The following is a 25,033-nucleotide window of genomic DNA, read 5'->3' as shown; positions in this document are numbered from 1 at the left end:
ATCACATGGGCAAAATGATCCTCGTAAGTCTCTCATGAAAGTACCTGTTTGGAGACCAACATAGAATCTCTCAATAAATTGAATGCAGGTAGTTTTTCTACGAACACTGGAGCACCTCCTAGTTTGTACAGTTCTATTTCCTGGCCTCTTAATGTCTTTGTTTGCTTTTTTTCAATGAATATTTTGAAGGCTTAATACTAGGAAAAATGTGTCAGTCTATACTTTGATGGCTCATACGATATGATCATTACTTTTGCAATAATGCATATGAAGAAAGGGGTTTGACAGTTTAAGCTAGAAATCTGAGAAAAACAGATGTTTTCTTTTTCCCCTTTTTTTCTTTACAGTGAAAACATGGAGGATGTTAACATCACTATAGCTGAAGCCAAATGTGATGTTGAGTATTCCAACAAGACACACATCATCTGCATGACGAATGCCCATACTCCTTCAGGGTGGGCTCTAGTTCATGTCCACATCAGAAGCATTGGCATGGCCCAGCTGGTAATAGTGCTGTTTGGTATAGTGATCACAGAAATAGAAAAACTAGCATTATGGGAGGTGGACTCATTGGTACTGGCTGTTTTACTTGAATGTCTCCAAAAAATAACTCAGCTGGAACTATAATAAATTTAAAGTAGCTTACATGTTTGTTGCTTATTACTAAAATGTGTATTATTTTAGATTTTTAGTTATTTTGGGTTATAGGGTAATGGACTTTTTGCTTGATTATTATTGTGAAATAAACCAAGAGGCAGCTATAACATATTTAAAGAAAGTTGTATTTTATTATCAATAAAAATGATTATCATTTAGATTTCCTTTATTTGACAAATGGAATAAAATATTCTGACAAAAATCTCAAAATTTAAAAGTCTCTCCTGTTTTATTACAGGATAACGCTGACTTTCTATATATTGATGCGTGGTCCTCCAATTTCTCCTGGGGAGGGAAATCTCCCCCAGAAGAAGGATCCCTTGTTGTTATTACAAAAGGACAGACGATTCTACTGGATCAAAGCACCCCTATTCTGAAAATGTTGCTTATTCAGGGTAAATTTCTAAAAATATGTTTATTAGACTCTGCCCATGGAGTATGCCTGTGAAATTAATTTAATCAAAATTTGTGATTATGAACATCCATAGCTGCATCATGTTTTTAATACAGAGCATAGTACTGAGTTTTCTAAACTGAGATTGATACTGCATTTATAGTTACGGCATTATTTAGTATGTTGCACCCAGAATTTTTTAAATGAAATAAAATAGGAAATATTAGGATGGATTGCATGCATATTGTTATCTTTTAAAGTTAAATGTTATTTTATGAAAATTTTGTTTCAATTAACAGTGAGGATGTATGTGAGCATGCCTAGGCACTTTCACTAGATCACAATAGTAAGGTGTATTTTCCACTTCAAAAAATATTGATGTAGGTGGTCTCAAGTGTCATAAAAATCACAGAGATTTGTTAAATTCTAACCTGAACAACCTCCCTAACTCTCCTTGGAAGACAGGTTGTGATTCTCACCTTTGCCTGTGAACCTGCTTTTTTGGTTATTACCTGGGGTTCTCCTTGCTCCTTGATATTCTGTTTTTACTATAGAAAATTAAATAACCACAACTGTTACAATTGCATGTAAAAGAATCATTAACTGATGAGAGTAAAGCGCTTGGAGCTTTAGTGCATAAACTTTGCCATAATGGTTTTAGCTGCTGGAAAACTTTTGCATTGTTACTATTTTTTTAACTTCTGGGATAATAGCAATGTTTTAGTTATTTGTAGTTATTAAATCTTGGACCTTTGGACAAGAATAGTTTTACTACTTACAAAATTACATCATTCTCATAAAAATGTATCTCTGTGCATTCTTTAATAATGCCATAGCTGCTGGGAGTGCAAATCAGTGGATAAAAGTTTGGAGCTAATGTTGGTGTTATAACGGCTTCTATAAACATGCTTTTCTTTAATTGCTTTGTTCTTAATTTATATTTTGAGGTCCTGTGCTTATAGAACTAATTTGTCTAGCTGTGCTATTTAATAGCATTTAAAATAACAAATGGTCAAGGGAAAATAATCTTCCCTGGGATTTGATTTTAGGGGACAGGGATGAGAAATTACATTTTAATTTATAGTTTAATATGTAACTTTTAATAAGACCTTGTGAAATATTTCAAAATTATATGGTTCATAGGTGGAACTCTAATATTTGATGAAGCTGACATTGAACTCCAGGCAGAAAATATTCTAATTACAGATGGAGGCATTCTTCAGGTATACACAGGAACGTAAAATATATTCATTTCTAACCTCTATTTCTTTTTGAAATATTATGTATAAAATGGATAGTTAATTATATCAACCTGTCCTAAGTTTATTTTTGTTTAGGTTTCTGTTATGAATATAAAATCCTTTTTCTGGGGAGAAGTTTCCCAGAGTATTCTTGTACTTTTAATGGGACGATAATAGTGTATTCTCATAGAGCAGAATTTAAAACTCTTGAGATATGGCTAAAGTCAGTCAGTATACTTTCCAGAGGTCTGGCATAGTGTATTTGGCTGACTAGAAAATTTATCTTTTGGAAAAAAGATATGAACAGCTGAGCAATTAATTCTCACAAGAGAAGAGAGAATAAAAAAGAATTACTTTTGCATGATTAAAATTGTGTATATTGAGTTTTAATTTTCTGAATGACGTTTGTGACATCTCTTGCAGATTGGGACGGAAGCATCCCCATTTCAACACAAGGCTGTCATTACTTTGCACGGGCATCTGCGATCTCCTGAGCTCCCTGTGTATGGTGCCAAAACACTGGCTGTGAGAGAGGGAATCCTGGATCTGCATGGTACAGGGGCCAAAGGGCTCAGAGTTGGTAGAGGAGAGACTCAGGGATGATCGTCCTCATAACACTCTCTAAGCAAAAACTTGCCAGTTTCTCATGTCTTTAGATATCCTGTCTTTATCCCCTTTTACCTCTTCCCTCCCTGTACCCAGGCCAGTCAAGACCCAGAACCCAGGTTACACTTTGCAAGCTGTTCTGTTCTATATTCTTCTCTATTCTTCAATTCTATTCTGCTCTATATTCTTCCTCTAACTGCTTTCCAAGTGCTTCTCAATGCGTTTTGTCTCATTTTGCACGTATCGTAGTACCTAGTGACTCTGTTTACTTCATTTATCTGCATAACAAGGCACTAACTCTGGAAGCAGAAGATTGTCATTTCCTACATTTGTATCTGGAAACAGGCTGTTTCTAAAATATTAGGTCATTAAATATGAAAAGTCCAATTTCAAATCAAAAGTGTAGCTTATTATATCTTAAACAAGATGCCATAAAATTAATCAAAGTATGCCCCTAAACTATCTACACAGTGTTGCCATCTTAATAATGGTAGCTTGCTTATGCCATCAATTAAAAAGCCTGGAGAACAAGTGGTGATGAGATTGTGAAAGGTGTTTTCCACAGCTGGTTGAGAATTGAATATTTTTCCTTGAAAGAAGTGGTCCAAAGCCTGGAAGAAATGGTAGTCAGTTGGTGCGAGGTCTATAAACACAGAGGATGACAGAGAGTTTCCAAATCCAGTCTCTGTAGTTTGAGCAGCGTTGTTTGCGCAACATGTGGTCAAGTGTTGTCTTACAAGAGGATTGGCCTGTCTATATTGACCAGTCTTGGCTGCTTAATCACAAGCATCCTCATTATTTCATCCAGCTGGTCGCAGTAGACATACACTGTAATCGACTGACCAGGTTTCATGAAGCTCTAGTAGATAATACCAGTGCTGGACCACCAGATACTATTAAGCTTTTTTTGATGAATATTCAGTTTTCAACTGTGTTTCAGCATTTCATCTTTATCCAACCATTGTGCTGAATGCTTGCAATTATAAAAAATAATCCATTTTTCATCACACATAACTATAGGGTATGAAAATGGTTTGCCTTTATGTCATGACAGCAAAGAAAGTCAAGCTTCAAGATGATTTCTCTTCTGATGTTTGTTTAATTCATGCAGAATCCATCCATCCAGCTTCTTTACCTTGCAAATTTGTTTCAAGTGGTCCAATATTATTGGAATAGTAACATCAAACCTTGCTACTAATTCACATGTAGATGGAGATGGATTTGCTTCCACTACAGCTTTCAGCTCATCATTATCTACCTTGGTCTCAGGATGGCCACGTGGGTCATTTTAAAGATTAAAATCACCAGAATGGAATATTTCAAATCATTGACATACTGTGCATTCATTAGCCACATCCTTCCCAAACACGTTGTTGATATTTCAAGCTGTCTGTGCAGCATTGGTTCCGATGACAGAACTCATAATTGAAAATAACATGAATTTTTGACTTACCCATTGTTTCACAAAAATTGCTCTAAAAAATTTGAAAGATAATCACAAGCCAAAACATGCATTGGAAAGATTAATAATGTACCTTCACAATAAAAATAAAACAAGAATTGTCAAATAGAAATGTCAGAGATATCAACTGTCAAACAGTACTTAAAGAAATCGGACATTTGATACTTAATAACTTAATACAATAACTTTATAGTTGTGCATTTCTATAACTATATCCTGGAAAATTGCTAGGAAGTAAAAATGATTTTGATCATGTTTAAGGTACCAGGGTAGTTTATTATTTAAAGGAAGCATGGTGTGAGTCTTTTTTATATTGAATTCTTCTGTATTGCAATAATCTGTCTATCTTACAAATTTAGAATACCATAAGTATGATACCTTATGATCATTGTGATCATAAATGTCTTACATTGTGATAAATATATATACTGCTGTAATTTCTTAGTAATTTATACATTTGTCTCTAGATTATCAGTTTAAGCATTACTTACCAATAATGACAAAGGTAATAGACCTCTACCCATTTTGTCAATATTATCATACCACATTCATGTTGTGTCCCTTAAAAGAAGATTGTCATAAATAGAATATATCATTGCAGAAGAATGTTTTTTAACTTTATAGACTCAAACATGCTATTGCAAACCTAACTATTCCTTTGTAAAGCAATCATTCTGAATATTTCTTTTTTGAGAAAGGTATGAAATGCTATGGTAAAATGAACCTTCCCAAAGTTGATTTAATCCAGGGAAAGATTTAATTGTGTAAAGGTCTCAATAACCAGTCAGATACATCTGAAGAAATACTGTTTGATTGTTGGCTCCAGGTCTGCCTGTTCCTGTGATCTGGACTCATTTGGCTCATACTGCAAAGGCAGGGGAAAGAACTTTGATTTTACAAGAAGCAGTTACATGGAAAGCAGGAGATAACATTGTAATTGCAAGCACAGGACACAGGTATGATATTTTCTGGGCTTAATGATTTCTATTTAGAAAAGAAATTTCTAAGCTGTGTAAAAATCCAAAGTTCATTGGATTCAATGTTATATGACTTATATTCCGATTCTAGTTTTTCTGCATCTGTATAAAAAATTCAGATGATCCATGAATATTTGATTTAAATTTGAAACTTCTAATAAAGAAAACAAACATGAACAGCCAAATAAATACTTGCCAAATGTCAACATTTTGTTAATCATTGCATTGCATTATCATTGATTAAATTTATGGTAAGATAAAGTGTAAGTTTGAACCTATAAAATAAATATGACTTAGTAAAATATTTTGTTTAAGACGTAGTTAGGTTCCCATATCAGACTCCATTTGAAAAAATCATTCTACTATTAAAAGTCATTTGAAAGTATCCACTTGGAGCTTTAACTAAATATGTTAATGAATGCAAAAAATGCAAATAAGCTTCTTTGTTTAGTGTCACCAAAGAACATGGTTGCAAGCAGCTAATTAACTCTTTCTTATCTTACAGTCTTGGCAGTGGTTCCCAAGGAGCAAAATTGTTGATAATGATTGAATAAAAGGGAAGAAATCATTATATAAAAAATAATGATTAACATGACCTTTTAGAGGCCAACATTTTAAAATTGAAATTGCTTATGACCCTTAATTTCTGTTTAATTATATATTTCACCAAATACGAAATAAAAGGAAAATAATTAATATAACAACACCAAATATATTGAGGGTAGGGACAAGAGCCTTATTTTTCCTTTATTCAAATTATAGATAACTGTAAAATTGGATATGGCTGTGCTTTTCAGGGAACAAATACTAATTTATGACAAGAAACTACTAAATTATGTTAAGGTAATGATTAAATTTAAAATTAAAATTCAAGATGGCATTTTGAGTTTGACATTTTCCAAGTTAAAAATAGACTTGCAGATGTTAAGAAGAGTTAAATATATACTTAGCTTTATAAGTGCTCATTTTTTTTGCTCTCAGAAGAAATTTTAATTATACAATGGCAAATAAATAAATAATAGTGGCAAAAATGCAAAAGAAAAATGATAGGGCTTATTAACAGAATAGAAAATCTTCATCGATAGCTTTTCTCTGTGGAATAAAAGGGTAAATTTAGAATTTAGCATAGGGCTTTTTAGTTTTAAGAAATAAGAATTAAGGAGATTTCTCTCCAAATTTAATTCTCTGTTCATTATTTTATTGGAAAATTTTATTTGAGAGTTTGTAAAGCCTGTGGTTCAAAAGTCAGTCAACCTTACCACTTACTAGATTGTGGCTATATTATTTCACCTTTGTGTGCTTCAGTAAAATTGGAATACTGTTACTATCGGCCTCATAGAATTATTTTAAGAATTAAGTGAGTTAATACGTGTAAGTGTAAAGTAAATATAGCAGAACTCTGCTAAAAGTATTACGTAAATGTTAGGTATTACTACAAAGGAAAGAAAGATGTGTTTACGTGCACGCAACATTCAAAATGCTTTTCACATCCTTCTTTTCTAAAGAAATCATTGTGTCATCTGAATTCAAGGGAATTAAAGAAAGGCTGCTGGCCCAAACCCCTTTTCCATCCCACCTGTGAGCTCTTGTACCATTGATTCTCCTTACCTCCAAACATTCTTAATCTCCACCTCTCCCTGTCTTTCCCTGGGTTCTTTGGAATTATTGGTTTCCTCATTCACCCATCATCTCGATAAACAACTTTGTTCTCCTATCTCTTCTAGCATCTTTCTTTTTCTTATCATTTATTTTTAAAAAATTATTAAACTCCTTAAATATGATATGCCCATTTCTTCTATTTCATCCTTATTATTCTTTTTTTTCCCTTCAAATCCCTACAGCCTGAATTTTTTTTTCACAAAAACTTTTCCAGTGATCTTCTAATTATTGTCATTCTTAACTTCCTTCTTATCACTGGTTCCTTTGGTTCTTCCCTTGAGCTGTCTCTTCCATCAGCTTTTCCTGCTGTCAGTTTAATTTAGACTCTCTGTTCCTCACACCTGCAATATTACATCCTCTTCCTATTTGGGCTCCATTCCACTTTCTTCCCCACATGAATTTATTATGCATTAATTTGTTCCATCAATAAAAACTGTTATTGAATTGTGACAGATACTGTACTAGGTGCTCAGCAAATAAAATGATTCAATAGGTCTCCTGCCTAGAGGAGCAGACAGGCCAGTGGAAGGGACCAAGAAGTAGATACTTCATAGGACTGCAATGTGTTTGCTCTGAATACTAACCATGCATTATACAGGGTGTATTGGAAACCCAAAAGAAGGGCTGGGAAAGTTGACAAAGGTGACTTTTAATCTACTTCACATGTGGCACTGTTATTTAACCTGGTATTTAAAGGAGGAAAAGGATTTGCTAAGAGGGAAGAGTCAAAGGGAAGGTCAGGAAGACATAGAGGTAATTCCCCTAAGCTTACCTCTGTTAACAGCACCAATCTCAATTTAGTAGATAAAGTACAATCAGGTATTGACACATTTAGCACTGACACCTTAAAATTAGGGGTATTTTCTATGTAGTATCCCCCATCCTTGGCTCTTTGCCTAGAAAACAGGCTAGATGCTCAATAAATGTTTGTTGAATGACTAAATATGTGAATATATGTATTATAGAATTGGCAAGTCCTTTCTGCTGTGGCTGGAATTTGGAGTACATTGGAGGAATGGTAAAAATGAGGTCTCTTAAACTTCAACTCAGTCATTTCTTTTCCCTGTTCAGGAACCTCCAATGACTTCCCTTTGTAAGAGTTTCTTAACTATGTCATGACTGACGTCTTAGACCAGATAATCTTGATTGTATGGGGCCATCCTGCATATTATAGGATGCTTAGAAACATCCCTGGCCTCTACCCACTGGAAGCCAGTAGCAACCCCTAATTGTAACAGCCAAAAATGTCTGCAGACATTGCCACATGCCACATAGGGGGATACAATTATTTTCAGTTGCAAACCATTGAATATGATTCTCAAAGGTATAGATAAATAGTTCTTTTTAATGCTTTTTAGAAGCTAATACAGTTCTAGGAACAAATGTAGAACTTGGAAAATATTAAATTTAATTGAATGCACCCATAAAACTTCCTCTAAGAGATAATAAAATACTGTATTCCAATTCCTTTTCAGAATATTACATGACATAAAAATATTTGCCTACTTTGCAAACAAATTGTTTAAGAGTATAAAACAAATATATCAAAACAATGTTATGTCAATTTATATTAATTTTGAAAATTTTTTGTTAAAACTTTTACAGACATAGTCAACGAGAGAATGAGAAAAGGACCATTGCATCTGTATCTGTTGATGGCATAAACATAACACTAACTAATCCACTGAATTACACACACTTAGGAATTACTGTCACACTCCCTGATGGAACTCTGTTTGAAGCAAGGGCAGAAGTTGGAATTCTTACAAGAAATATTTTAATAAGAGGATCTGATAATGTAGAGTGGAATAACAAAATCCCACCATGTCCTGATGGATTTGACACAGGTAATTTTAGCAGTTATCATGTGGCTGTATAGTCAAGCTACAGATTTTCAAAGTTTAATTGGTTTATATTGAAATATAGTATTTTAGTTTCAACTTGCAAGTCTGCCTTATAAATATCATTAAATGTGGAAAATTAGAAATGCCAATAGCATTTTTAAGTAACATTATGAAAGCATTTGAATATATTTAAGAAAAATGATTCACACTGACACTGTAATGGGAGAAATAACTGTGCTTATATTTTGTTGATAAAGACCTTCTATATTTATGATTCTTTATTATATGTTTAAATAAGACTTTCATGATTGCAGTTTTACATATTGTCATCAAGAAGCTGCCTCATTTAGATTTACCCAGAAAATGTAGAAAACCACATTTGATGATATAAAGATTTTGTTTAGCAAATCTTTGATTCATCAATGCTTTTTGTATTTTCCAGAATCTGCCGTTCATCAAAACAGCGTATGTTAAAGTGGATTCATTGTAGGCAGATATTTTGCCTAGTAATCCTTAGATAGATGATGGCTAGATGGACAAACAGATGGATGGAATGATAAAGAGACAGATAGACATATAGATCTGAACCAGCTAGAGTAGGCTATATCAGAGGTTTTCAACCTCAGCAACTATTGACATTTTGGCCCAAATAATTCTTTGTTTTGGGGCACTGTTCTGTGTCATTGTAGGATGTTTAGCAGCTTACCTGGTCTCTACCAACTGAAATCTAGTAACACTTCCCACAACTGTGACAACCAAAAATGTTTCCAGATATTGCAAAAATGTTTCCTGGGAACCACTGGACTAGGTTATAAATATGCTCTAAACTCAGTGATTTAAAATGACAAAAGTTTATTTCTCATTCATGCTACATGTGTCAATATGAGTCAAAAGGGAGCTCTGCTCATTATAATCACTCCAAGATCCAGGCCAGTGGAGGCTTCATCTCAACATGGGTTTGCATGATCTTAGAGCAGATGAGATGGCTGGAGACTCAAGCACCAACAAGCAATTGCTTTGGTCCTGAAGTGACACATGTCTCTTCTACTTGGGTGTCATTGGTCAGAACTTATTCCATGGCTATGCTTAACTTGAAGGGAGTGAGTCTTTGCAAGCCCCTTGCAAAAGAATAGAAAAGAACTGGATACTGGTGAACCTTAATGATATTTACCACAGTTTTCATTTGTATAGTAGGAAGCACAATGCATTCTATGAGTCTCTTTTACATATTTTATGTAATAATTAGTATTGCCTCAATCCAATAAGTAGTTGAATAATAACAGGTACTGCTTAGATAATAACCTTTTCTTCAAAGAGAAGTATAAAACGAAGTTCATTGGATTCAATGTTCTATGACTTATATTCCGATTCCAGTTCTTCTGCATCAAGTTTCACAATGTACATGGAACCTAGTTTAAAATAAGAATACTTCCTATTCTGCCTTCTCACTGTGGTTTTGAGAATCAAGTGATGTCATTAATATTCTTACGCTGTACAAGTGTAAGATTGCATTAATTATATTAATCCCAAAATCTTGGAGGAAAGATCTAGAAATAATAAAGTAACCCCTATCAGTATTCCCTTGAATTTTCAAATATATACTTAGTATCTTCTCTGAAAAATACTGTAGTAAGTTCTTTTAGGAGTGCCAAGATGAACAAGACAAGGTACTTACTTTTTTTTACTATTTAGAAAAAGAGATGATGTGAATGCAAATAATTATGTTCCTGGATGAGATTGAAATTATATGTGAATAAAAAGATACAATTAGGTATGAGAAAAAAAATCCCTAATATAATAATAAGAATGGTTTTTCTTTTATATATTTAAAACTATTTTTAAAGGTGAATTTGCTACACAGACATGTCTCCAAGGAAAGTTTGGAGAAGAAATAGGAAGTGACCAGTTTGGAGGCTGCATTATGTTTCATGCTCCTGTACCTGGTACTAATATGGTAACTGGAAGAATAGAATATGTAGAGGTAAGAGGCATTATTATTAAATCACAGTGGTTTGCCCAAGGTTATTTACACAACGAACAGGTATTGAGCTCCTGCTGTTTGCCACATGCTACTTATAATCTGGTAGAGGAAACAAATACATAAATGGACAATTTTAACAACCAATTATTCACCCTTTTTGTCGTGCCAAAATTTCATTTCTCTATTTTTCTCGCATCTATATCAAATTCATCAGCAAATTCTATCTTCTCTACCCACACAATACTGTATCCACAATCCACTTTTTCCCACCCCCCACCCCAATCCTAAACCCAAGACACCATCCTCTCCCACCTAGACTACTCTGATTTTCTCTTGCCTGGTCTTCCTGCTTCCACTCTTGTTCCAAGAGAGCTTCACACAGAAGCCAAAGTAAAACAAAATCAAATCTTGTTATATCCTTATTCAAAACCCTTCAATCTCTTTGTATTATACCTAAAACAAAAGTCCAAGTCCTTCCCATAGGACCCACATGATCTGACCCCAGCTACCTTCTAACTTTGTCTCCCATGACTCTGCTTCTTGCTCATGCCATGCTAGCCACATAGGCCTCCTGATGTGACCATATCAAGCACATTCCTATCCCTAGTTCTTTGTGCTTGCTCTTCATTTTGCTTGGAATCCTCTTACACCAAATGCTTGCATGGTTCACATCTTTATTTCAGTCAAATGTCTTCTCAAATGTTCTCTCTCCAGAGAGGCCTTTCCTCATCGCTTTTATTTAAAATTGCTGCCCAGATCTGTATTTTAACTATTTACTTACAACTCCTAATATAGTATCTACTGTTTGTTTATTTTCAACCGCTCCCTCTAGAACATATGCTAAATCATTTCAGAGATTTCGTCTTTTTGGTTCTCTACTGTTCCCCCTGTGGTTGGAACAATGCATGGTGTGTAGTTGAGTCTCAATTGATTATTAATTGAACAAACAAATAAATATGCATATTATCCCTAAGAATTAGGAACTTTTGTGCATCTTATTCATATTCACTTTGTATAATCAGGGTTTGGCATAATTCTTACCAAGTATTCAGTAGAAGAAAGGAAGGAAGGAGGAGAGGAAGGAAAAAATGAGAGTAAAATCCATAAATCTTTTAAACTTGGCTTTAAACAGTTAAACTGTGTTGATGGTGACAGAGTCAGCGCTTCCATTTTCTGTAGCTTCCCTTCTCCTAAGATATGTTACATACACACATGTGACGTCTGAGATATGGACTGAGTGAGGTTGCCAGGGTCAATCCAGATATTAAATATTAGTAGTAGCTAATTTTTAATTTTTAGATGGAGAGTGAAAATAAATAGATGACCTTATATTTTTCCTTACCCCATGGTATTATATTACACACACACACACACACACAGACACACATTCACATACACTGGCATTCTCTGTATTAGGTTACTAGACTGCAGACCACTCGAAAGAATACACAACAGAATGGTTAATAAGAGCATCAACTCTAGAGTCAGACCAACTTGGGTTTAAATGAAGCCTTGTGACCATGAACAAGATTCTCAGCCTTTCTTAGCTTCCATTTCTTTATCTGTAAAATGATGTTAATGGTAAGTGGCTACTTCATAGGATTATGATAAAGATTGTGATACTGCAAATATCAAATAAAACACTTGGCATATGGCAAATATTCAAGAAATATTTCTTATTAGATAAGAATCAAAGTGAAGGGGGAAAAAGTATTTTAAAAAGTTTTATTTTGTAAAACATGAAAGGTTGTTGATAGATTAAGGTAAAAAGCAGAAGAGTCAAAGATGCCTTTTTTTCGTTCATTTATGCATGTCGTAACAAGTGTGGTCTGTTATGCACTGTATAAAACAAGACTTGTTAGGTGTTGAATAACTTTTTCAAATGACAAATAATTTGGAAGATATGAATACATAATAATAATTAATATAAAATTGGAGATTATTTTGAAACAGGAAAATATGAACCAAACAAACTCTGAGTCCATGTGGATCACTAAATGGCTCTGATTTCTGGGTTTCACAGGTATTTCATGCTGGCCAGGCTTTCCGGTTGGGGCGATATCCAATACATTGGCACCTGCTTGGAGATTTACAGTTTAAATCTTATGTAAGAGGCTGCGCAATTCACCAGACCTATAACAGAGCTGTTACTATCCATAACACACATCACCTTCTAGTTGAGAGGAATATTATATATGACATCAAGGGAGGAGCATTTTTTATAGAAGATGGTATTGAATATGGCAATATCCTGCAATATAACTTGGCAGTATTTGTACAGCAAAGTACTAGCCTTCTGAATGATGATGTGACCCCAGCTGCATTTTGGGTAACCAACCCGAACAATACCATCCGGCACAATGCAGCTGCTGGTGGCACTCACTTTGGCTTTTGGTACCGAATGAACAACCACCCTGACGGGCCATCCTATGACCGAAACATTTGCCAAAAAAGAGTTCCTCTTGGAGAATTCTTTAACAATACTGTTCATTCTCAAGGTTGGTTTGGACTGTGGATCTTTGAAGAATATTTCCCCATGCAAACAGGATCTTGTACTTCCACGGTGCCAGAGCCTGCTGTATTCAACTCACTTACTACTTGGAACTGTCAAAAAGGAGCAGAGTGGGTTAATGGCGGTGCCCTTCAGTTCCATAACTTTGTGATGGTAAATAACAATGAGGCTGGAATCGAGACCAAGAGGATTCTGGCTCCTTATGTTGGAGGGTGGGGTGAAACCAATGGAGCAGTGATTAAAAATGCCAAAATAGTTGGTCATCTTGATGAACTGGGTATGGGATCTGCATTTTGCACAACAAAAGGCCTGGTTCTTCCATTTAGTGCAGGCTTGACTGTGTCTTCTGTGCACTTTATGAACTTTGACCGTCCCAACTGTGCAGCTTTGGGGGTGACATCCATCACTGGAGTTTGTAACGAGAGGTGTGGAGGTTGGAGTGCAAAGTTCGTTGACATCCAGTATTTTGACACACCCAACAAGGCTGGCTTTCGATGGGAACATGAAGTGATGCTGATTGACATTGATGGTTCACTTACAGGTAATGTTATCTTAAATTTTGTGATAAAAATACATTGGGAATATGTTTGGGTTAACACAGTTGAATTTTTATTTTTTTAATCCAGCATATTATGGGGGGACAAATGTTTAGGTTATATATATTGCCTTTGCCCCACCTGAGTCAGAGCTTCAAGCATGTCCACCCACCAGACAGTGCATACCATATCCATTAGGTGTGAATATACCCATCCCCTCCTCCCCCTCCCACCTGCCTGACACCTGATGAATGTTACCATTATATGTTGGATTTTTAAGCAGACTTAACATGAATTTCATATCTTACCCAGCACCAAATTTTACTAATGATTTAAAGGACATAGGCAAGCCCCCAAAATAGATGAGACATTGTTTTCCGAAAGATATCCAGACTGTCAGCTGAAGCCTCCCAATATGTCCGTTTTCTTCTGCATTTTCATGTTGATTTTGAATTAACAGAAAATTTGGGGCAATATTTATAGAAACATTAATCACAAAAGGAAGCCATTTAAGTTTTAGAATGCCTCCATGTATATTCAGTTAATTGCACAGATAAGAAACTGCTTATATGACTGCCCAAGTTCTCCAGCCAATCATGTCCCATAAACATATAAATGGCAGGTTTAGGTTGGGTACAATGGCTCACACCTGCAATTCTCATACTCTGGAAGGCCAAGGCAGGAGGAATGCTTGAGGTCAGGAGTTCGAGACCAGCCTGAGCAAGAGCAAAATCCCATCTCTACTAAAAATAGAAAAAATTAGCCAGGCATGGTGGTGCGCACCTGTATTCCCAGCTACTGAGGAGGCTGAAGCAGGAAGATCACTTGAGCCCAGGAGTTTGAAGTTGCTGTGAGCTAGGCTGATGCCACGGCACTCTAGCCTGGGTGATTGAGCGAGACTTTGTCTCAAAAATAAAAAAGGCATGTTTATTACAAAAGCAATGCAAACAGACTAGGTATGTCCTTGCCAGAATACTTTACAGAGAAGAAATAAGTAACAAGTCTGCTGTTAACCATTTTCTTTTCAATCTAAATTTTAAGTTTGAGATTTATTCAAAGTACCAAAAGAGAACAAAATTCAATATACAAATATATATGATAGGTTAAATTTTAGCATTTCAAGTTCAGGTATGTCAATTTTTAATATTTCATAAATATTCATGTTTTCTAGAATTTAGCATCTTTACAAATTGTTAATGATAAAGACTTGTTTAAATAAGATAGATAACATGGGTGTATATGTTGGGAGTACTGAATAATACTTTATAAGAAATAGCCAGTTGACAGCCAACCATACAAATATGATGATTTACTTTTGAAAGAGTCTCTGAAAGATGAAAGAAGGTTCATCTCAATAGTCAACTGCCCTGAGTTCTCAACCACAGTTGTTGACTTCCGTCTCCTATTCTAATACAGCTTTACAGAGGCAGAACGTTTGGATGCTTTTGATATATAAAGCTTTTTGTAACCTTTATTGATTGCTTAATTCAGCTTAGGTTTTTAATGTTAGTTGATGGTCTATTTGGTACCAGCTTTATGGCCAGACTGCCTGGATTTAAATCTTGTGTGTCCTTGACCAAGTTACTCCCACTTCCCATCTCCTACTTTGACTCTCCTTGGGGCTTCAGATCCTGTGTTTCAGCTACATGCACAATAAGGTCTCTGACTGAAGAGTTACTGCAAAGCTTGTGTATGAGGTCCCCTTGCCTCATGCAAACAAACAAAAAAACATTACCAAGAATTTAGATTTTATTGGTGATAGTATGGGTCATACTACCTGTATATTGTAGACTGTTGTTTTTTAGTTTTTTAACATGAAATAGAAAACATGCTCTTTGTGTTTGTTTCCTAGGATACAAAGGACATACTGTTATTCCACACAGCTCATTGTTAGACCCTTCCCATTGCACTCAAGAAGCCGAGTGGAGCATTGGGTTCGCTGGCTCAGTCTGTGATGCCTCAGTCAGCTTCCACCGTTTGGCCTTCAACAAACCTTCCCCAGTATCTCTGCTTGAAAAGGATGTGGTTCTCTCAGACTCATTTGGTAAGTGGAAAATAATAGTTTAAGCTGCTAATTTAAATATAGCTCCCTAGGCCTTTCTCATCATCTTCTTGGATTTTTACTAGATGGTTTGAAGATTGCAAAAAAGCATTATGTTTATGTTAGAATCCAAGCAGGAAACGAATAGTACACTCAAAGCGAGTGTTTGAGGAGCATTGAATAAATGCATGGGCCAGCATGATATTCTGATGATGAAGAAATCTCTAAGACAACATTATGGGAGAGAGCAAGAAAGTTGGCATAGTCCTTGGAGCAAGATATTAAAAATGTACCAGTGTTCCTTCCATTCAAGGCAAAGGTTTTTGATTATCCTTGCTGATTGAGATGGAATGGAAGGAGCATTTAGTAGGTCAATAGCTGCATACCACGTGCCAGGGACTGTTGATTTACTGATTTGTTCCAGTAAAGATACAATACATGGAACACCAGATATGCTTGACAGCATTACTTGACTAGGTTGTATTAATTTACTGTCATTATTTGTGCTCCATCTGGCCTTTGCACCAGCTAAATAAGCAAGTTAAATGGAGATGTAGTGGTAATCCTGATCTCCATCCCTCAAATTTGTGATCATGGCACTAAGTTCTATGTTTTCTCCCTCTAAGACTTAAAATTGCTTTTAGTTTATCTTGGTAAGGGAGTGAGAGGCACAGTTTTTAGAGCTACCATTTAGTCCTTCCTACCAGATTTGCCCTCACTCCATCAGTCAGGGAACCAGTGTGGGAATTCTTCTAGTTGCTAAGTATATCTATTCCCATTCTACCAGATCTAGCCCACACTGACTGCCTCAGATCTATATATTAATATATATTTCTTTATCATTCCATCTATTCATTTGTCCATGAATCCATCATCTGTCTAAGAATAATTAGTTAAAATATCTATCTACAATGAATCCACTCTTGCATATACTTTTCTGATGAAATGCGTATCTTGGAAAATAGAAAAAGCATTGATGTATCAAAGATTTGCTAAACAAAATCTTTTATCATCATGAAACATAGTTTCTGCATTTTCTGGGTAAATCTAAATGATGTAGCTTCTTGATGACAATACGTAAAACTGTAATCATCAAAGTCTAATCTAAACATATATTAATAATAAGGAACCATAAGTATAGAAAGGGTCTTTATTAGCAAATCTAAACATGTTTCTTTCTCCCATTACATTAACCATTAACCATTTTTCTGCAACACATTCAAATACTTTCATAGTGTTACTTAAAAATGCTACCAATATTTCCAAATTTCCACATTTCATGATATTTACAGGTCAAATTTGCAAGCTGAAGCTAAAACAATATATTTCAATATAAAACAATTAAATTTTGAAAATTTGTAGCATAATTATACTAGCCACATGATAGCTGCTAAAATTACTTGTGTCAAATCCATCAGGACATGGTGGAATTTTGTTATTCCACTCTACATTATCAGATCCTCTTATTAAAATATTTCTTGTAAGAATTCCAACTTCTGCCCTTGCTTCAAAATTCTATCTGTATTCCCACTACACATTGTGGAACTGAAGACATGACCATAAGATGGACCCATAGCCCCACTGGACTTACTGTGACACTAAGCAAAAACTAATTCTATCACCTGCCCTTCATAAGCCCCTGCTCTGAGTGGTGGACCATGTTAGCATGGTGGCATATAGGGTCTTTGAGGATTAGTATCAGTTTATAGCCAAGATCTAATAACTTGGAAGGACTGGATATTTTCCTTTTCCTAGTGTACAGTAGCCTAAGTGGCCACAGGTTTCTCTCACTCAGTGGGGAGGCTCTTCATCTATGAATTGTTTTGGATCTAGTAAATAGATAAGAAGTTAGATTTCTGTCACCCAAGACCTCTATCATTTTTCTTCCCATATATTCACCAAATATCACCTTAGTATGCTACTCACCTATTTACTGTTTGGCATCCTAAGATTAATTGACTATCACCAGAGATTCCCACAGGTCACAGCACTCTGCTTATTCCTCTGTCCAGTAGGTATTGAGCTAATTGAGTCTACCCTTATATATGACAGTTAACTACTGACTCCTGCCACTTTTAGATCCCATTATTCCCCTACAGAGATTCAGGAAGCCAATTTCATTGGCAGCATCCCCTCCCAGCATTCCCAGCATCCAGAAAACAGCCACCATAGAACTCTTCAAAGAACTAGTAAGAGAAAAATGCTGTTACCACTGCTAGGTCTGAAAAGGTAAAGGGAGGCAGCAGTTACAGAATAGATAGAGCTGTATGAAGAAGGCTGCCTGAGAGAAGCTGAGCCCTTTGGTTGAGAGATGCAAGAGCCCACCAAGATGCCCCTATATCCCCACAGAGTGAGAGTCAGGGGAATAAAGACATGACCTTCACCTTCCTCCTTCCCTTTCTTCTCTTCCTTATGCATCCCCCTGTCCAAATCTGGCCATAAGGCAGAAAACAAGGGAGCAGGATGGAGAATAGTGAGCAGTGGATCTGCAGAGAAAACAATAAATATGCAGCACCACGTCCATCAGTTATTAAGATGATATAAGTTATTAGATTTAATTTCTAAAAACTTTTACTAGGATTTTTTCCTCCTATAAATTGAAAGCGTCATACACCTACTATTTGAGTAATAGTTATATCCACTGTCTCAGTGTCTTAATGATATAAACCCAGAGGCCATTACTTTTCTTCCGATAAATAGTTGTCCTGAATGAACAATGTTACTTAACTGTTTAGAGACTATGGTACAATAAACAATATTTTAAGCAGAGTATCTATGAATGTTTTCTTCCAAATAAAAACTACAGGCTAAAACAAAAAGTAACCAATACATCAAAAGCAAATGAAGATATTTTATCTGATAATATTTTAGTGTTTTAATTACTATGTCATAAAATAGTATTTTTAATAATCTTTTAAAATACTTTATGGCATAGATGTAAATAAACTGCAAATAGTATTTTATAAAACATGGTTTAAGATACACTTACCTGGAAAACTTAGAGATGTGCAACATTCCTGAATAAATTATTTCAAATATATAACATGATAAAGTATATATGCATTTATTAATTTTTAAGCAGTAATATTCAAACATCTCACCTCTAATAGTTTTTGTGGTTGTTGTTAGTGGTGGTGATGATTTTAGGAAGGAGTTTTTACTTATTTGTTTGTATTTTGGTTTTTTGATTCATGAAGTCTGGTATTTCTGAATTTATGAGATGATAGCTTTTTTGTGGCCTTTTCCCTTCAAGAATTAAGATTTTTATTTGATTATTAAACTGATAACACCTACAGGGCAAGATATATAAGTTTATATATCTGAGGCCACAAAACTTAGCACTGAGCATTGAAAATTGCAGGTACTCGGCAAGTATTGAATTAGATGAAATTTGTTGCAATACTCAGACCAGATTGCAAAGGAGAGAAAACATTATTCCAGGCACTTTACTTTTTAATGTGACAAAAAAAAAATCAACTTCATAGTAAGGAAAATTTGACTACTTTTATTTTATCTCCATTAAAGTCAAATAAAATTATTCACTACTAAAAATTAAAAACAGAAAAAGATCACTCATTTGGATTATATATGTATATTAAATGATTCAACAGTTTGAAAAGTATACTAGCTTTGTGGGAAGTAAGATTTGGTATAACTTTACATATATTCTTATATATCTTTATCAAAGCATCTCACATATGATGATATATTTTTGTGTAAATATATGTATAAAGTTAGACCAGATGGCAAATTAATTTGAGAAACTTAATGATCCTATTTTTTTAAAAAAAAATATAACTTCAAAAGTTTATGTCTCAGTCCAAGAAGCTTGAAACCAATGTACTTGTAATGAGTGCAGCTGAAAAGTAATTAGGAAAAGCCACAACTAAAGAAAAATGAAAATTGGTTTTACTTATGAAACTGAATTATTAAGAAATGCCAGGTTAAAGTATTGAAATAATCCCATGGATTAGAAAACTTCAGTGGAGTTTAGATCCGTCAAATATATTCTAGAGGTTTTAGATGACTTTTAGTTAGCTCTTGTGTAAATTAACTATTGCTTCACAACAGACTATTCCCAAGCTTAAGCCTACAATTATTTATTTTTACTCGCATGTACGAGAGCTGTGATGGTTGATCTAGGCTGGGATCAGCTGGGAGGCTATTATTCAAGGTGAGGATCTGGTGGGCTTTTTTCTCACCAAGGTTTGAGCTCAAGTGGCTCCACGTGTGCTCAGGTGCAGGGCGAGCAGCTACCTGGGGGAGCTTCTTCTCTTGATGATGGCAGAGGCTGAAGATGTCAAACATCACTCAGCAAGCACTTTCCAAGCCTTAGCTAATGTCAGTTCTGCTGATGTCTCTTTGGACAAAAGAAGTCCCCCAACATCAACAGAGCAGGGAAGTCCACCCTCAAGGAGGCAGACTCAAGGAGGGGAGAGGAGTGGATATTTCCTGAGCAATACCCCCAATAATCACAGTTCCTCTCATACTTTCCAGGGTTTTTAGTAGTATAAGTGCTCTACTCATGTACCTTTTAAAACTAACACTAACTTATAAAGCCTAAGAATTAATGAATTTTTCCCCTTGCTATTGGAAGTAGGTGTTTTTTAGTTTTTTGGGTTTTTTTTTTTTTGCCTTATTCCCAAAATAAAATGAATGATGGTTTATTTTATAACTTGCTTTTAGCTACTTCCTCCTAAATTCTAAGGTGAGAAGTTGCTAATTTAACATAAAATCCAATCCAAGATGAAAAGTAGAAGGGAAGGGATTGAAAAAATAGGGACAATTAACCAAAGATCTTTTCTTTATATTGTAAGAGACCTTTTCAAATATTCTCTTAAAGTTATCAGGCACTCTCTCATGACCAAAGTGTTACTAAATTATATAACTTTTTCCGGTAACAAGTAGCTCAGGTTGCAAGTTTCTCAATCTCAAAATTTACATAGCTTGGCCAATATTAAGTGGTAGGTCTAGCCATAGCCTTGTTCCTTAAGCACTCTAAAGCATAAATTCATTAAAGTCAAATAAAATTTTTTACTACTAAAAATTAGTATTTGTTATACAGATTTTAATTAGCTCAACAGATATAGGAGATTCTAATAAAGAATCAGAGCTTATGTTTGCATACACTATAAATCAAGGATTCTGAGGATTAAGTTCTTAAAATAATTAAATGGAATTATATTTAGATCAATGATATCTGAAGAATTATATTAATATATTTAAGTATTTTTGTCTTAGTAGTCATAATGATCATTATGTTTCAAGTGTATCTTTCCCTCAGGAATAAGGGCTCCATCTCAATTCAAAATTGCAAGTTAGAATGCATTTTACATTCCAGTTAAATGTAATATTAAACATTTGGAGTCTGCAGTTAAATAAAGACCTTTAGAACATTAGTAATAAAATGCTATACTGACCTCTTTAGAGACTTCCATAGACTAGACCAACATTTTACATTTGCACTTGTTTATAAAAGGAGGAATTTTCTAGAGGTAGGGATTACTATTATTTGCTCTTTTTATGTACTTCTGCAGGCACAAGCATTGTTCCCTTTCAGAAGAAACGACTAACTCATATGTCTGGGTGGATGGCTCTGATTCCAAACGCAAATCACATTAACTGGTATTTTAAAGACATGGATCACATAACCAACATATCATATACATCAACATTCTATGGATTTAAGGTAAGCAAAGAGCTATAAAATCCATCTTCTAATAATTGTAATTGCATATTACTCAAATGCAGCCTACATGCTCATACTTATACCCATTCTTATGCCTAGAAGGCCCTTGCCTCACAAATCGACCTGTTAAAAGTCCTGTACATCGTCCACGACCCATTCTAAATATAAGAAATAAGCCAAAAAAACCTCTTTTGAGAATCAGAAGCAATATTCTCCTGCATTCCCATAGTACTAAGCTTGTGCCCCTATTATTATTACCATGATAATAACTTGCATTTACTGAGTGTTTATGAAGTCTCAGGTGCCAGTTAAGGGCTTTATTATGTGTATCATAAAATATATCAAACACACAGAAAATTATTTTTAAAAACCCACACTAATACCTGTATGCCCACCACCTAGCTATCTGAAAGCTATTATTAATAGCATTCTAGGAATATTTACTTTCTATTTTTTTAAAAGAAATTAATTGTGCTAGATAAAGTGGAAGCCCCCTGTATGATTTACCCAGATCTCACTCCCTCTGTACTGGACACTTCTGATGATGACCAGCATTCTGAATTGGGTATTTTCTCCTCATATATATTCTTCCACTTATACCACATATTTGTGCAGCATCATTTTAAATATTTTCAAACTTCATAGAATAAAATATTCTGTACCATTTTATCTGTCAATTAAAAAAAGAAATAAAATATTCTCTAACTACATGCATATACACACTCATACCCATAAATGTACACCACACATACACATAAAAGTATACACTGAAACACACACAGAAGAGAGAATAGAGAGATCTTTTCATTGTCTTAGTGATAGAGCTAGCATTTTTGCTCTAGACATGTAAAATGTTAATAAATAAACTATAGATCCAAGTTAAAAAACAAACTAAAACCAGAACGTTTAAGTCTTAACGTAATATAGGGGCTAATTATGTGTTATTAAAATTAATGTTGTTATGCAGAGTATTAACATATAAAACAAGCCACATTTTCCTGTAAACTTTTATAGGAAGAAGACTATGTAATTATATCGCATAACTTCACCCAAAATCCTGATATGTTTAATGTTATTGATATGAGAAATGGTTCTTTAAATCCATTGAACTGGAATACTAGCAAGAATGGAGACTGGCACCTTGAAGCAAACACCAGTACTCTATATTACTTGGGTATGTATTTGTTAGGCAAACGTGATCTGTGTGTGTGTGTGTGTGTGTGTGTGTGTGTGTGTGTGTGTGTATACACAGTGTATATATGTGTGTATGTGTGTATATATGTATGCATTTAGAGATCAATGCTTTGTCTAAAGGACAAGAAAAATTGATTAATAGACAAATGTGTTATACAGTGTATCATATATAGCAGGATTCAATAAATGTTTGTTAAGTGAAAAGACTGGAGACTAAATTTAGGCTGGAAAAGGCCTTGAATTGAAATAAGTACTTACATTTTATGTTCAGAGATGACATCAACATGCTTACAAATGAACCCAATAATTTTATTTCACAGAATTAGAGAAAAATAAGTACAATGGAAGCTGGCATATATTCATATATTTTGTTTCCATTTTATTATTTAATTATTTTGGAAAATAAAAATATTTAAAAATAAATTTTAATTAAATTCTAAAGTATTTATTTGTATCAAGATATTCCAACTACATGCTTCTTAATAAGATGTACATTTTATCAGAATTTCTCCATGCCTACTCCATACATTTGAATTATTTCAAGTTACATATCTAAAGGGTACTTTCCAAAGTGCAATGATTTTATTTACATTCAAATACTTTGATCATCATATTAATTTGAACCATTTTTACTTTACTTTCAGTGTCAGGAAGGAATGACCTTCATCAGAGTCAGCCCACTTCTGGAACCCTGGATCCTAATGTGAAAGATGTTACCATTAATTTCCAGGCTTACTGTTGTATTCTCCAGGATTGCTTTCCTGTAGATCCCTCATTAAGAAAACCAATTCCCAGGAAGAGACCAGCCACATATAAGTATATAGGCCTCTTATAGTTAATATCTTTCAATATCTCTTGACATAATCCTTTTCATGTGTTACTGCTGGGTGAGATAATAATGCCTTCCTCCTGCACAGAGCTTGGCAGATTACACAGTACTTCCACTCTCATTGCTTTGCTTGAGTCTTCTTACAACCACCTAAATTAAAAAATGGAAAAAATCTCATAAAAATTATGCATGAAAATTACTGGTAACCTAACACTTGCAGAATATTTGATTTGGATTGTTATTCCTGGCCCAACTCCCTAATTATATAGGTGAGAAAGCTGAGCTTTCTCAGTGACCATAAGTAAATTACCTGAGATTACAGAATTTACTGATGGCCCATCCAGTCAAGCATCAGAAACTAGTTCTCCTTATTAGTACAATAAGGTGTCTCTAGAGTAACCATCATGGTCAAATCTCATAATACAACTTATTAATTCAAATATGTGGTCTCCTAAATATATTATAATTCCCCTGGTTAAAAACAATTCATCTATCTTTATAACTTATATACTGTTTACCTTTATCATGTGAAACATCACTTTCTACCTTGTATCATAGTAATTACCATACATGATGGTATTAGTATAATTTGGTACTAATCTTTAAAACCATTAAAGGCATAATCCTGATTTGATGTATATTTGCATCCCTAATGGACAAATAATGATGATTAAAAACTAACATTTAGTGGGCACTTAATAGCCCACTACTGCGTATCAAGTATACCTCAATGATATATTTTAGCTGAATTACATTTCAAAATATATAAATACTGTAGTAGCTATTATATAAAAAATAATAATTGAATTTGTTTATATATTCATTTAACCATTAAAAAATATTTACTGAGCACTTGCTATGTGCCAGGCACTGGGGATTCAATCGTGAACATCCTAGATGTGATCTCTGACCTCATTATGCTCACATTCTATCCAAAGAGACCACAAGACAAACCAATAAACAAACAGAAAAGTAAGCAGAAAATAAAGTACATAAATGTGAGTTATGGTAAATGTTATAAAGGGAATGGAGATGGGGTGGGACAGAGAACAATATAGCAGAGACTGCCTTGGGGTGGGTGGTTAGGAACACTCACCCAGAGGAGAGATCTTTCCAGCTGCAACCCAAAGGATGAGAAAGAGCTCGCCCCATGAGGGATGGAGGAGGAGTGTTCAAGGCCAAGGGAACAACTTGTCCAGAGGTCCTGACATCCAAGAACTGAAAGAAAATCATCATGGCCAGGCCCAACTGAGCAGGGGAGAGTGGCCTGGAGGTGGTATTGGAAACAGACTATTTAGGTCATGCAGGCAGTAGTGAGAAATATGGAAATTCTTTGAATGATTTTAAGTTGAGAAGTGACATACTCAAAATGACATTTCAACATGACCGTGTTTGCTAATCTGCAGAGCAC

The 25,033-nt window shown here is 34.6% G+C and overlaps 1 protein-coding gene across 2 annotated transcripts in view; it reads left to right on the top strand.

The window, feature by feature from the left end:
- Positions 1–25,033, top strand: part of PKHD1L1 (PKHD1 like 1) — a 155,045-nt gene that overhangs the window by 82,726 nt on the left and 47,286 nt on the right. For both annotated transcript variants that reach the window (XM_076005072.1, XM_012786304.3), the window contains exons 42-53: positions 348–504; positions 896–1,052; positions 2,195–2,274; positions 2,716–2,845; positions 5,187–5,316; positions 8,602–8,843; positions 10,685–10,821; positions 12,845–13,874; positions 15,722–15,913; positions 21,448–21,599; positions 22,614–22,773; positions 23,438–23,609. In XM_076005072.1, the coding sequence (XP_075861187.1) occupies positions 348–504; positions 896–1,052; positions 2,195–2,274; positions 2,716–2,845; positions 5,187–5,316; positions 8,602–8,843; positions 10,685–10,821; positions 12,845–13,874; positions 15,722–15,913; positions 21,448–21,599; positions 22,614–22,773; positions 23,438–23,609 (2,739 nt within the window). The remainder of the gene's footprint in view (positions 1–347; positions 505–895; positions 1,053–2,194; positions 2,275–2,715; positions 2,846–5,186; positions 5,317–8,601; positions 8,844–10,684; positions 10,822–12,844; positions 13,875–15,721; positions 15,914–21,447; positions 21,600–22,613; positions 22,774–23,437; positions 23,610–25,033) is intronic.

Source organism: Microcebus murinus, chromosome 7 (assembly GCF_040939455.1).
Source record: "Microcebus murinus isolate Inina chromosome 7, M.murinus_Inina_mat1.0, whole genome shotgun sequence".
Classification (NCBI taxonomy): Eukaryota; Metazoa; Chordata; class Mammalia; order Primates; family Cheirogaleidae; genus Microcebus; species Microcebus murinus.
Note: the sequence above shows the minus strand (reverse complement) of the source record. Positions and strands in the feature narration are given on the sequence as shown.